This window comes from Anolis carolinensis, unplaced genomic scaffold, assembly GCF_035594765.1.
Source record: "Anolis carolinensis isolate JA03-04 unplaced genomic scaffold, rAnoCar3.1.pri scaffold_14, whole genome shotgun sequence".
Taxonomy (NCBI): Eukaryota; Metazoa; Chordata; class Lepidosauria; order Squamata; family Dactyloidae; genus Anolis; species Anolis carolinensis.
The window spans coordinates 5,575,795-5,590,075 of NW_026943825.1; the positions used below are offsets into that span (position 1 = coordinate 5,575,795).

General features: G+C 44.0%; 1 protein-coding gene across 2 annotated transcripts; it reads right to left on the reverse strand.

Moving 5' to 3' along the window:
• Positions 1 to 119: 119 nt before the first annotated feature.
• Positions 120 to 14,278, reverse strand: tsga10ip (testis specific 10 interacting protein). Of its 2 annotated transcripts, XM_062965345.1 has the most exons (8): positions 14,009 to 14,278; positions 9,919 to 10,080; positions 8,095 to 8,821; positions 6,058 to 6,283; positions 4,394 to 4,561; positions 2,733 to 2,832; positions 2,517 to 2,641; positions 120 to 307 (listed from the first exon to the last, which is right to left on the reverse strand). In XM_062965345.1, exons 1-8 carry the CDS (start codon positions 14,276 to 14,278, stop codon positions 160 to 162), a joined length of 1,926 nt encoding a protein of 641 aa, XP_062821415.1. In that variant the 3' UTR covers positions 120 to 159. The 2 variants fall into 2 exon arrangements, with proteins under 2 accessions (XP_062821415.1, XP_062821416.1); XM_062965346.1 differs by lacking the exon at positions 120 to 307 and having other exon boundaries at positions 2,513 to 2,641.
• Positions 14,279 to 14,281: the final 3 nt, after the last annotated feature.

A 14,281-nucleotide genomic window follows, 5' to 3' on the forward strand; every position in this document is an offset into this window, starting at 1 on the left:
ATATCCCCCCAAAGCGGATTATTCCTAAACTAGGATCTCTTGTTTACTTTTTGGAATACAAGTCCCAACATCCCCGTTCATGGGCCACTCAGGATAGGAAGACGGACGCAACATAGGAGTCTGGGGGCCTCTTAAGCTTTATTTTGGGGTGCTTCGTGGCTACAGATCCTGGGGAAGGGAGTACATGGCTGGCTGTAAGCTTCTCTCTCTCGCTGTCCTCTGTTTGCCGAATTTCAGCTCCGGAGGGTCTTCAGAAAACGCTGGAAAATCTTCTGGCAGATATTCCGAAGACTCGGACTTCTTTGACCTTAAAAAGAACACAAACCACAAACCCAATGAAGCCAGTGGTCAGGATCAGGGCTCAGCAATGTGTGGGATTGCAATTCCTGTCATACTGCACCATTGGCTTTCTGTGGAGCCAGGCCTTCCCAGACAAATGATAATAGGCACTGCCAGTCTGATAAATATTTTGATAATACTTGACAAATAACTATAATTGTGAAGGAAACTTGCATGTAACCCCAGTGCAAACAATTCCAAACTAGGTAGTCCAATGGTTTGATTTGCTATACGGTTGTGTTAATGGTCCGACCTAGGTGGGCTTCCCTGAGCACACTATTATTATTATTATTATTATTATTATTATTATTATTATTATTATTATTATTATTATTATTATTTACTCCATAGTCAAATACATCTATAAAATGCCAAGTTCAGAGAGATATATAGTTCAAATACAGAGCTATTCATCTAGAGCAGGGGTCCTCAAACTTTTTAAATGGAGGGCCAGTTCATGGTCGCTCAGATTGTTGAGGGGCCGAATTATCATTTGGAAAAAAAAATGTGCAAATTCCTATGCTCACTGCACATGTCTTATTTGTAGTGCAAAAAAAACAACAACCCAGCAACAATTATTTATTTATTTATTTATTATATTTCTAACCCACCCTCTCTCACCCCGAAGGGGACTCAGAGCGGTTTACAAGTTGTATGTACATACAATATATTATATTATTAGCATAGCACAATATTAGCATTATATATTACTATATTGCACTATACCACTATACCGTAATATTATTAGTAATATTACATTTAATATATAATATATAATTAATATTATTATATTATACAATATTATTATATTGTATTATTATTATTATTATTAGCCACCCTGAGTCCCCTATTGGGTGAGAAGGGCAGGAGTAGATATACTGTAATAAATAAATAAATATTATATTGTATTACATTATAATATTTATTATCAATATTATATGTATACACAATACTTTTTTATTACAATATATTATATTATTATCATATCATTCATTTACAATGTTTCATTTACAATATTGGTAAATGAAAAAACAATACAATATTTTAAAATAAAAATAATTTTAACCAACATACTGTAAACTTTTCAGGATTTCAGTGGGAATTGTGGGCCTGCTTCTGGCCAATGAGATAATCAAGCAGGATTATTGTTGTTGTGCCTTCAAGTCATTTCAGACTTTGGGCGAGCCTAAGTCTAAAACTGAGGGTGAGGGCCAGGTAAATGGCCTTGGAGGGCCGCATCCGGCCCCTGGGCCTTAGTTTGGGGATCCCTGATCTAGAGTCTCTTATTTTATTTATTTACTACATTTATACCCCGCCCTTCTCACCCCGATGGGGACTCAGAGCGGCCTTACAAGTAGACAACAATTTGGTGCCACATATCATACATACAATAAATTAATATATATATATTAAAACCAAAGAGTTAAAACATATCAACATTAAAAACCAATTATGAAAACTACGCAGTCCACAATCATAATACAACGCCGTTGCGTTCGTCATTTCACTGTCTTGTGTTCATTTATTGCACTAAAGATCACTGTCCAAAAGCTTGGTCTCATAACCACTTTTTGATATGTTTTAACTCTTTGGTCTTAATATGTATATTAACTAGCTGTGCCCGGCCATGCGTTGCTGTGGCGAAGTATGGTGGTATGGGAAATAAAGTATTGAGGAATTGGTGGTAGTTAAGGTAAAGGGTAAAGGTGTGGAGTCCAGGTAATCCAGTTAAAGCAGATAATATAAGATTATAAATGGGTTATATAGCTGTGTGGAAGGGCCTTGAGTCTACACTGCCATCTAATCCAGTTAAAATCTGATAATCTGTATTTTATAGGCAGTGTGGAAGAGGCCTAAGTGAGGCCTAACTCTGCCTGTCCCCTGGGTGAGTGGGTTGCTAGGAGACCAAGTGGGCGGACCTTAGCCTTCTAACTGGCAGCAATTGGATAAAAACAACTATTCCTCTTCCTCTAATTAGGACTTTATTTTTCTTTTCTTTTTGTTGTATCAACCTAGAGGCATGGATGATGGGTTGTGTTGTCAATTTTCGAGGTTGTGGGGTGTTTAGTTTTGTTGTTTTGGCGGTCACCAGGATTCCATCACTCTTTTATATATATAGATTTATTTACTTATGTATGTTATACAGTAAATCTAAAACCCCAAAGCGATGCCCTTACGTGGATTTGGCAGAGGAACTGGCAGTCGACGGGCGCGCCGCATGCTTCCATAGCATCTCTTCGTCGATCCCCAAAGCATTCAGGACTTGGGAGAATCGTCGTTCCACAGCTTGGCGAGCATTGGCCTGCGGAGAGAAGAGAGATTTGAGTTGAATATTGTATAATAATAGGGTTCGACACCTAAGGAATTATCAAAAAATTCCATCCCCATTTCACCTGCATGACTCTCTCGAAGAGAAAAGGCCGACTCTCCACCCGTTCGTGTATTTCTTGCAGCTGCAATGTGTAGTCTTCCGCGCGCTGCTTCTCCTGTCGCCTGCGGAGCAAACAGAGGCATTTTAAGTCCTCGTTCTTTCCCTAATAATAATAATAATAATACAAACAAGAAAACTCATGACCATTCATCATTCACTGCACCCTCACAGTGATGTTGACCTGCTATATCTGCCTGGAAGATCAGGTGGCAGAGGACTCTTACAAGTAAAACAAGCAGTCAAAGAAGAAGAACATGCCCTGGCAGAATATGTAAAGCAAAGTGAAGAACCTGCTTTGATTGAAGTCAAAAATCAGAAACTACTCAAAGCACAGCAGACAAAAAATCAGTACAAGAAAACCGCACTACAAACTAGAGCTGACAGCTGGCAGAACAAAACATTGCATGGAAAGTTCCTTGACAAAATTGAAGGAAAAGCTGATAAGGAGAAGACCTGGCTCTGGCTCACAAATGGGACCCTGAAGAAGGATACAGAAGGCCTGATCCTTGCAGCCCAGGAGCAAGACATCAGGACAAAGGCCATTCAGGCCAAGATCGAAAAATCAGCTGATGACCCAAAATGCAGACTGTGCAAGGAAACCATTGATCATATCCTCAGCTGCTGTAAGAAAATCGCACAGACAGACTACAAACAGAGGCACAACTATGTGGCTCAAATGATTCATTGGAACTTATGCCTCAAGTACCACCTCCCAGCAGCAAAGAACTGGTGGCATCATAAACCTGCAAAAGTCTTGGAAAATGAGCACGCAAAGATACTGTGGGACTTCCAAATCCAGACTGACAAAGTTCTGGAACACAACACACCAGACATCACAGTTGTGGAAAAGAAAAAGGTTTGGATCATTGATGTTGCCATCCCAGGTGACAGTCACATTGACGAAAAACAGCAGGAAAAACTCAGCCGCTCTCAGGACCTCAAGATTGAACTTCAAAGACTATGGCAGAAACCAGTGCAGGTGGTCCCGGTGGTGATCGGCACATTGGGTGCCATGCCAAAAGATCTCAGCCGGCATTTGGAAACAATAGACATTGACAAAATCACGATCTGCCAACTGCAAAAGGCCACCCGACTGGGATCTGCACGCATCATCCGAAAATACATCACACAGTCCTAGACACTTGGGAAGTGTTCGACTTGTGATTTTGTGATACGAAATCCAGCATATCTATCTTGTTTGCTGTGTCATAATAAAATAATAATAATAATATGCTACATTATTAGACACCATCACCATTATTCATAATCATAATGATACTAGACATGATATCCTGCAGTCACAATCTGGGGAAAATATTTTTCTTAGTGGGTCATTCTGGAAACATGAGGAAAGACAAATGTGTATTAGGGCTGTGCAAAACTTCAGCTGTTCTAAAATCAGTGAATGACCAAAATGTTTGGAAACTTGGCAGACTTGAGGTCAGCAATGTTGCCTTCAAGCGGGCCAAGTTTTGTCCTAATAACCACAAAAATGACAGAAAAACAAGCCTCAAAAATTTATCCACTGCCGCGAATGGAATAAATTTTCACGAAACAGTTACAAAGCTTCAGCAATTTTGCAAAACTTAAAAGGAGAGTTGTGCGGTGTCATGGAGGTTTTACCGGAGCTCTTCCCGCCGCCTCTGGATGGACATCGGGGAGTAGCCGGGGATCCGGTAAGTGGCCAAACATTTGGCCACATCCCGCTGGACCTGTTGCTCTTTGGCCCTGCGTTGCTCGGCTCTGCGCTTCTCCTGACGCTCACGGCGTTCCCATTCCAACAGCAGCAGCCTGAACAGAAAGAGAAAGATCATTTGGGTGTCAGGGAGGAATCTCAGGGCAAGAACAGTGCCCTCAAAAATATTTCTATGGCCACTTTAGACTCTTTGGGGACCTTTGTGATACTCCTTTACAACCGGGGAAAGTAAAAGAAGTGAAAGGTCTGTTTCCCTTGAGAAACAGCCTTTGGCCCATGAGGAATTTTCCCGAGAAGCTAGATTAGGCTTGAGAACGGAGGGAGTGAAAAATAGACTAATTAGACATTCTGAGAGAATCCATGATAAGACCTTGAGAACCAGGTGCATTTGGCATGATCTTATGGCTACTTGGACGGGCTTAAATTAAGTGGTGTTGGCTTCAGGTCTCTCAGAGGAGACAACGTCTCCTGTCTGTTTGCTCTCAAGTTCATGATTCAAGTATCCCTAAGTTTCCTATTCTGATCCATGCCTTTGTTTCCTTGAAGGGTTTACCTTGGAAAAGTTCCTGTTTTCTTGCCCATTGATTTATGTTTAAATCTTTCTTGCTCATGGATTTATGTACTTTATGTCATTTTTTGGACGATTGCTATTTTGTATTTTCTATTTTCCTGGAAATGCCCTTTCCTACTTTTTACCTGCTTTCTTCAATAAACATACTTAGATAGAACTGCTGGACTTTGGTGCTGGGTGAAAACGTGTTTCATTGCTAGAGTGCAAGGTTAATAAATTTCCCCGTGTTTTTATGATAGAACCAATTAGATAGAAATGACATTTATAACTCAGGAACAAAAATTGTGTTACATAGCATTGTTATTATCTATATATATAAAAGGGTAATGAAATTTTGGCCTAGGACAAAACAACAAAACTACACATCCCAGAAACACTAAACTTGGTAGCACAACCCCTCATCCATGCCTCTACGTTCATACAACAAAAAGAAAAGAAAAATAAAGTGCTAATTAGAGGGAGAGGAATAATTGTTTTTAGTCAATTGCTGCCAGTTAGAAGGCTAAGTTCCGCCCACTTGGTCTCCTAGCAACCCATTCAGCCCAGAGGACAGGCAGAGTTAGGCCTCACTTAGGCCTCTTCCCCACTGCCTATAAAATACAGATTATCTGATTTTAACTGGATTATATGGCAGTGCATACTCAAGGCTCTTCCACACAGCTTTATAACCCATTTATAATCTTATATTATCTGCTTTGCACTGGATTATCTTGACTCCACACTGCCATATAATCCACTTTAGTGTGCATTTTATACAGCTGTGTAGAAGGGGCCTCATATAATCCAGTTCTAAGCAGATAATATAAGATACTTTATTTCCCATACCACCATACTTCGCTACAGCAACGCGTGGCCGGGCACAGCTAGTTTATTTATAAAGTTATAATGTTGTTATTTTATGTTATTATTTATTTATGAAAAAGAGACTCAAAGTGGTTTGCTGTAGAAACAATGGACTGCTATTTAAAACATAAAAAATATAGCAACTTTAAAATGGAATTAAATAGAATTGTTACACACCTGTTGGCTTCTTGCCGTTTGCCGGAGGTCTTGGTCTGCGCCACGGGTGGGACCACGGGAGGGCTGAAGTCGGGGCAGGAATGGCCCTGCCACTGGACACCCCACAGCCGCTGGAACCTATGGAAGGGGTCTTCTTCATCATCAGTCTGCTTGCTCTCGTTCCCTGAAAGGGCCTGGGAACTGCTGGCAGCGTGAAGGCGGAAAGGTTTGCACACGGTCAGCTTGGCTGGACAAGGCAGGAAAGAGAAGAGGCATTCACGGGGTGCATCTACACTGCGTAATGGATGTAGTTTGACACCACTTTTAACTGCTATGGCTCAAGGCTAAGGAATCTGGGAAGTTGCCGTTTTGTAAGGTCTTTTGCCTTCTCTGCCAAAAGGTTGCAGCTGTTTCCAGGATTCAATAACATTAGTGCACCGAATATCGCCAAATTTCCCACCCCTCCATCCAGTGCTTAAGGAGCCGTGGTGGTGCAATTGATTAAGTCCTTGTGTCGGCTGAACTGCACAAGGAATCGAGAGGAACTGAGAGCGAGAAGGTAATTCGTCTCAATCAACCAAAATTTTGACATGGGTTATGGGCCCAGCACGCTTCCGCTGCACATGAGGCTAATGAGGATAATTAGCTGCAGCAAGATTTACAGCTGGTGATAACCTGGACTGCAGAAGGCTGCAAAAGCCCTTCCAAAAAGCCCCTCCTGAATTTTTGTGTTAGCTTAAAGCAGTGATTCCCAAAGTGGGCACCACCACCCCCCGGTGGGCGCTGGAGCGATCCGGGGGGTAGTGATAGCACCTATTAGGACATAGGGGTGTGGCCAGAGGAGGGGCGGGGCCTCTTCCCAGTGCCGGAGACAGGGCTGAGCACCTGAGGCGCCTGTTAGGACACACAGGGGGCGGAGCTAGCAGAGTGGGTGTGGCTTCTTCCTAAGAGCCCAAGACAGGGCTGAGAATCTATACCTCTCCTGAGGCGCTTGTTGGGACACAGAGGGTGGAGCTAGGGAAGGGGCGGGGCCCACTTCCAAGAACCTGAGATAGGGCTGAGCCTCTATATCTCTCCTGAGAGGCCTTTTAGGACTAAAAGGCAGGGCTAGGGGTAGGGGCAGGGCCGCGTTCCAAGAGCCTGAAATAGGGCTGAGCATCTATACCTCTCCTGAGAGGCCTTTTAGGACTAAAGGGCGGGGCTAGGGGTGGGGGCGGGGCCTCTTCCCAAGAGCCTGAGACAGGGCTGAGCCTCTATACCTCTCCTGAGAGGCCTTTTAGGACTAAAGGACTGGGTAGGGTTGGGGCAGGGCCTCTTCCCAAGACAGGGCTGAGCCTCTCTATACCTCCCCGGAGGCGTTTGTTAGAACACAGGTGTGGGGTATAGAGGTTCAGCCCCGTCAAGCACTTGGGAAGAGGCTCCGCCCCTCCTCTAGCCCCGCCCCTGTGTCCTGGCAGTCGCTGCAGGACAGGGATAGAAGCTCAGCCCTGACTCAGACCTCGTAACTCTGCCCATCCCAGTCCTGGCTGCCCATTTGTGGCCCCGCCCACCTCCCCCTCCCAGCCCTGCATCTTGGACTAGGGGAGAGGCTCAGCCCCGCCCTCTTGAGCAGGAGCCACGCCCACCCCTCTAAGCCACGCCCCCTTTCCTGGGGGTGCTGAGTCATATTCTTTCTGGAAATGGGGCAGCAGGCCAAATAAGTTTGGGAACCACTGATCTAGATGGTCTTTGGAGGTCTCTTTGCTTTCCTATAGTCTTATGAGATCGTCTAGGTCAGGGGTCCCCAAACTAAGGTCCTCCAAGGTCCTTGACCTGGCCTTTGTCCTAAACTTTAGACTTAGGATTGACCTAACTCTGAATCGACTTGAAGGCACACAACAACAACAATCCTTATTTTGGACCATTTCAAAGTCCGGGCCCCCAACAGTCTGAAGGACCGTGAACGGGCCCTCCACTTAAAAAGTTTGAGGACCCCTGGTCTAGAGAGAAGGCATTGGGAATCAGCAGCAACACGGGGATGTTCCCGTCTATTCTACAAGCCGGCAACAATGCCCCTACTTTGCTCTTTCTTCTGTGCGAGTTGCTCCTGGAAGCGCCTCTGCAGGCTCTTGAAGTTGGGGATCCTGCGGTTGATGGTGGGCTTGAAGGTGGGCTCCCTTTTCGCCGCCGCCGCCGCCTTCTCGGGCCCCTTGCCTTTCTGGGGGCCCGGCTCCTCCGGCTCCGTGGCCAAGCAGAGCAGCTCGGCTCGGAGCTTCTCCTCCAGCTGCTTGACGGAGAGGCGCTTCTCCTTCCGGGGCGAACCCGCTTCGAGGCTCAGAAGCTGCTGGGTGAGCTGGAGCCAGCGCCGGCGCTCCTGGCGCAGCTGCCGCTTCCGAGCCTCGGCCCGGGCCTCCATCTTCCAATAGAGCGGGAAGAGGGAGCTCCCCGGAGGAAGCCCTCCGTGCGGGCGACACTTGTGGTGCCTTGGCCGGGAACGGGGCGGCTCGGCAACGCCGGGAGGCTTGAGCATCTCCAGGCCGTGCACGTCCTCGTTAGAGACCAAGCCTGGTTCTGGGGTGCAGGGGGGCTCGTGGATCGAGAGGGAAGGTGACCGCGTGGATCTCTTCTTCTTCTTCTTCTTGGCCTTCTCGAGGAAGTGGTCCTGGTAGACGGCCTGGCCTTTGAGGGAGAAGCTCTCCCACATCCACTGGAAGGGGAAGGAGCCCGATCGGGGTGGTTTGGTGGACTCGAGCAATGGAGTGGGGCTCGGGGAGTCGTTGCAGGAGTCCGGAGTCGGGAACACCAACTGCCTGTGGGAAAAGCAAGGCTCAGGTCGCAGGCATTGATGGCGATAAACATGAAATGCGCAGATATTTGTGGAACTTCAATGATGGGGATCCATGTCATTTATGGAAACTTCTGCCTTAGGAACATGCAGACAACATAAGAGAGAGAGGGGGGATGTTCCTGGGGGATATAGCCATGCTTTTCGCGCCAAATGTATTGGAAATCACTGCACCCAGTCTCTGGGCACATATCCTTTTGGAAATAAATGGCAACCATAACCTAATTAAAAAATAAAAATAATATTGTATCCATTTGGCAAATGTGAATCTCCATGAAAATGCAAAGACCACCTTTTGAAAACTACTAGTCAAGAAAAGCATGACCTTGTTAGAAGTCTATTATTATTATTATTATTATTATTATTATTGTTATTATTATTATTTACAGTATTTATATTCTGCCCTTCTCACCCCCAAGCCCTTCACTATTTATTAATGTATATATTTGCTAACCTGTATTCTATGTGTATGTTGATTTGCCAGTTTGACTGACCTCTTTGTTGTGAGAGGGGTTATAGACATGTGATTGCACTGAGCATGTGCAGACTCAGGACTCCATTTTGTATTCAATTTGCTTCCCACCTCAGTGGACGTGGATGTGTGTGATTATAGACTTCAATGTGTTAATGTTTTTATTTACAGTATTTATATTCTGCCGACTATACAAAACGAGTCAAATCAAATACTAGGAAATGAGTGGGTCATAACAAAGGAAATAGCGGTATTAGGGCAAAGAGAGGAAATGGGAAATAAAAGGGAAATAAGCAATAATTGAATGTGCACAAGCAGTAATAGTACAGTAGAGTCTCACTTATCCAACATAAACGGGCCAGCAGAATGTTGGATAAGCAAATATGTTGGATAATAAGGAGGGATTAAGGAAAAGCCTATTACATATCAAATTAGGTTATGATTTTACAAAGAGGTCAGTCAAACTGGCAAATCAACATACACATAGAATACAGGTTAGCAAATATATACATTAATAAATAGTGAAGGGCTTGGGAAGTTGTGATTTCCAACAGAATGTTCAGAATTGACTTTCCATAACCATGACTTGCCTGTTTGAGTCTGGATCGGGCTCGGTGTCCGAGGCATCGCTGACATTCGGGTTTATTTGTGTAGGTTCACAGTCGTACTTCTTTGTTGCTCTGGGAGCCATCTTGTTTGTGCGTTTCATGCAGATCAGCATCCCATCCCCAGCGTCCAGATAGTCCTCCTGAAGAGAGTTAAAGCTGTGGGCGTTAGACAGGTTAACCCTGAGAAACTCCAACATTACTTGAAGTGTGTCAATTTGGGCAAGTTTGCTCTAGATGCATCATGGGTGGGGTTCAGTGTGCTCTCTGGCTGGAGGGTGACTTACAACTCCCACTATGGCGAGTAAGTCTCCTCAAACCCCTCCAGTAGGTTGAATTAGTCATGGTGGTTCTGTGTGCCAAGTTTGGTCCCAGTCCATCATCAATGGAGGTCACAGTTTCTGTGGTTGTGGGTGAACTACAACTCCCAGAAAGGAAGGTCCGTTCCCTAACCCTAAGCCCTCCAGTCATCAAATTTTGGCATTTCGGGTCTGTGTGCCAAGATTGGTCCAGATCCATCGGTGTTTGGGTTCACAGTGCTCTCTGGATGTAGGTGAACTACAACTCACCCAAACCAAGGTGAATTTTCCCCAAAGACCACCAGGATTTTTTTGGGGGGGTGTTCATGGGCCTCTATGTGCCATGTTTGATCCAATTCCATCTTTTTGTGGAGTTTGTTAATGTGGGATTTGTGTATTGATAGTGTTTAAATGCAATTTGTGTCATGCTTGTATTGCAACTGATTGCATCATCCAGAATGTACCATAGTGTGGAAAGAGTTAATTGCCAAGAAGCTATGATGACCTTGATGTGTGGCTGGAACCAGGGAGTATCCAGACACAAGTGCAACTCCCCCAAATTAAGTTGAATTTCCCCCAAAGATGTCCAGTATTTTTTGATGGTCATGGGGGTTCTGTGTGCCAAGTGTGGTCCGATTCCATCTTTGGTGGAGTTCAGAGTGCTCATTAATTGCAGGTGAACTGTACATCCCAGTACCTACAACTCCAAAATGTCCAGGCCAGTTCCCCTCAAAACCCACCAGTATTCGAATTTGGGAATATCGGGTCTGCATGCCAAGTTTGGTACAGATCCATCCTTGTTTGGGTTCAGTGTAGATGTAGGTGAACTACATCTGTATGTAGGTAAACTACTTCTGGATGTAGGTGAACTACAACTCCTCTAAATCCCTCCAAAGACCTCCAGTATTTTTTCTTGGTCATGGGGGTTCTGTGTGCCAAGTGAGTCCCAGATCCATTGTTGCTGGAGTTCAGAGTGTTCTTAGATTGCAGGTGAACTATACATCCCAGTCCCTACAACTCCTATAAATCATGGTGAATTCTCCCCAAACCTTTCTAGTAGCATGTTTCATGCATATGTCTATGTTTGATGTTTTTTTTATAGTTTTAATGGTTTTAATCCACAGTTGTATGTACAGTAGAGTCTCACTTATGCGAGAGTCACTTATCCAAGGTTCTGGATTATCCAAGGCATTTTTGTAGTCAATGGTTTCAATATATCGTGATATTTTGGTGCTAAATTCGTAAATACAGTAATTACAACATTACTGCGTATTGAACTACTTTTTCTGTCAAATTTGTTGTATAACATGATGTTTTTGGTCCTTAATTTGTAAAATCATAACCTAATATGATGTTTAATAGGCTTTTAGCTTGGATAAGTGAGACGCTACTGTATTTTATTTAGATATGTGATATATTTTTATATATTTGTAAGGCATTGTAAGGGGCCCTGGTGGCACAGTGTGTTAAAGTGCTGAGCTGCTGAACTTGCAGACCAAAAGGTCCCAGGTTCAAATCCCCGGAGCGGAATGAGCGCCCGCTGTTAGCCCCAGCTTCTGCCAACCTAGCAGTCTGAAAACATTCAAATGTGAGTAGATCAGTAGGTACCGCTCTGGCGGGAAGGTAATGGCGCTCCATGCAGTCATGCTGGCCACATGACCTTGGAGGTGTCTACGGACAACCCCGGCTCTCCGGCTTAGAAATGGAGATGAGCACCAAACCCCAGAGTCAGACACGACTGGACTTAACGTCAGGGGAAAACCTTTACCTTTACCTAAGGCATTAAATTTTGCCATTTATTATGATGTGGACCGCTTTGAGTCCCCCTAGGGGTGAGAAAAGCAGTATAGAAATGCAGTTTAATTATTATTATTATTATTTTTGAGGATATGATCAATGGTTATTATTATTATTTTATTATGTAAACTGCAAAAGGCCACCCTACTTGGATCTGCACGCATCATCCAAAAATACATCACAAAGTCCTAGACACTTCGGAAGTGTTCGACTTGTGATTTTGTGATACAAAATCCAGCATATCTATATTGTTTGCTGTCACATAATAAAATAATAATAACCATTGATCATATCCTCAGCTGCTGTAAGAAAATCGCACAGACTGACTACAAACAGAGGCACAACTATGTGGCCCAAATGATCCATTGGAACTTATGCCTCAAGTACCACCTCCCAGCAGTAAAGAACTGGTGGGATCACAAACCTGCAAAAGTATTGGAGAATGAGCACGCAAAGATACTGTGGGACTTCCGAATCCACACTTACAAAGTTCTGGAACACAACACACCAGACATCACAGTTGTGGAAAAGAAAAAGGGTTGGATCATTGATGTCGCCATCCCAGGTGACAGTCGCATTGACGAAAAACAACAGGAAAAACTCAGCCGCTATCAGGACCTCAAGATTGAACTTCAAAGACTCTGGCAGAAACCAGTGCAAGTGGTCCCAGTGGTGATCAGCACATTGGGTGCCGTGCCAAAAGATCTCAGCCGGCATTTGGAAACAATGGACATTGACAAAATTACGATCTGCCAACTGCAAAAGGCCACCCTACTGGGATCTGCACGCATTATCCGAAAATACTTCGCACAGTCCTAAACACTTGGGAAGTGTTCGACTTGTGATTTTGTGATACAAAATCCAGCATATCTATCTTGTTTGCTGTGTCATACAATAATAATAATAATAATAATAATAATAATAATACAAAATACATCACACAGTCCTAGACACTTGGGAAGTCTTCGACTTGTGATTTTGTGATACGAAATCCAGCATATCTATCTTGTTTGCTGTGTCATACAATAATAATAATAATAATAATAATAATAATAATAATAATAATAATAATAATAATAATAATAATACAAAATACATCACACAGTCCTAGACACTTGGGAAGTGTTTGACTTGTGATTTTGTGATACAAAATCCAGCCTATCTATCTTGTTTGCTGTGTCATACAATAATAACAACAACAACAATACAAAATACATCACACAGTCCTAGACACTTGGGAAGGGTTCGACTTGTGATTTTGTGAAACGAAATCCAGCATGTCTATCTTGTTTGCTGTATCATACAATAATAATAATAATAATAATAATAATAATAATAATAATAATACAAAATACATCACACAGTCCTAGACACTTGGGAAGTGTTCGACTTGTGATTTTGTGATACGAAATCCAGCATATCTATCTTGTTTGCTGTGTCATACAATAATAATAATAATAATAATAATAATAATAATAATAATAATAATAATAATAATATCACACAGTCCTAGACACTTGGGAAGTGTTCGACTTGTGATTTTGTGAAACGAAATCCAACATGTCTATCTTGTTTGCTGTGTCATACAATAATAATAATATGTTCAGTTGCGGATCAATTCCTCTGTTTGCTGTGTGCCATAGAAAAGAACAGGAAAGGGTTATGGGAGACGCAGTGGGCGGGGTCATGCAAATTTGACACCGATGGAGAGAGTGCTGGAGGAAAAACAGAAAATCTAGGAGGAAATTGTCCATGTATGAAAGCCTTCACTTGGGTCGTGGGAAGTATGGTGTTTGTGGAGGAGATTGGCAGGGCTCTTAGACATGTTCACGGCGCTCGCTATAACCTGCAATGTCATTGGAGGGAGGGCCATCGGTGTCTCCTGAGTATGGGAGCTATAGCTTTTTGTGGAAGTGGGAGCTTGTCTGTGGAAGTGGACACCCCAGCCACACACACCACAGCTTTCCTTGCTCACCTGTAGCGAAGGGGAGCTCTCGGAGAGCAGGCCCAGCAGCCGGACCTGGCCTTTGGGCTCATAGATGGTGCCGGGGGTCCGCGTAATGGGGTCGACCGCGGCTTTGACGCACGCGTTGGTCAGCACCGACCGGCGGTGGGGGTCCAACATGGCCCCCACGACGACAACGTGGAACGGGAGTGGCGGATGCTGCCCTTGCGGTTGCCAGGGCAACGGGATTCTGGAACAAAGCATCCTAGGCAGTCGCCACGGAAACCTTTGGCAACACATGGG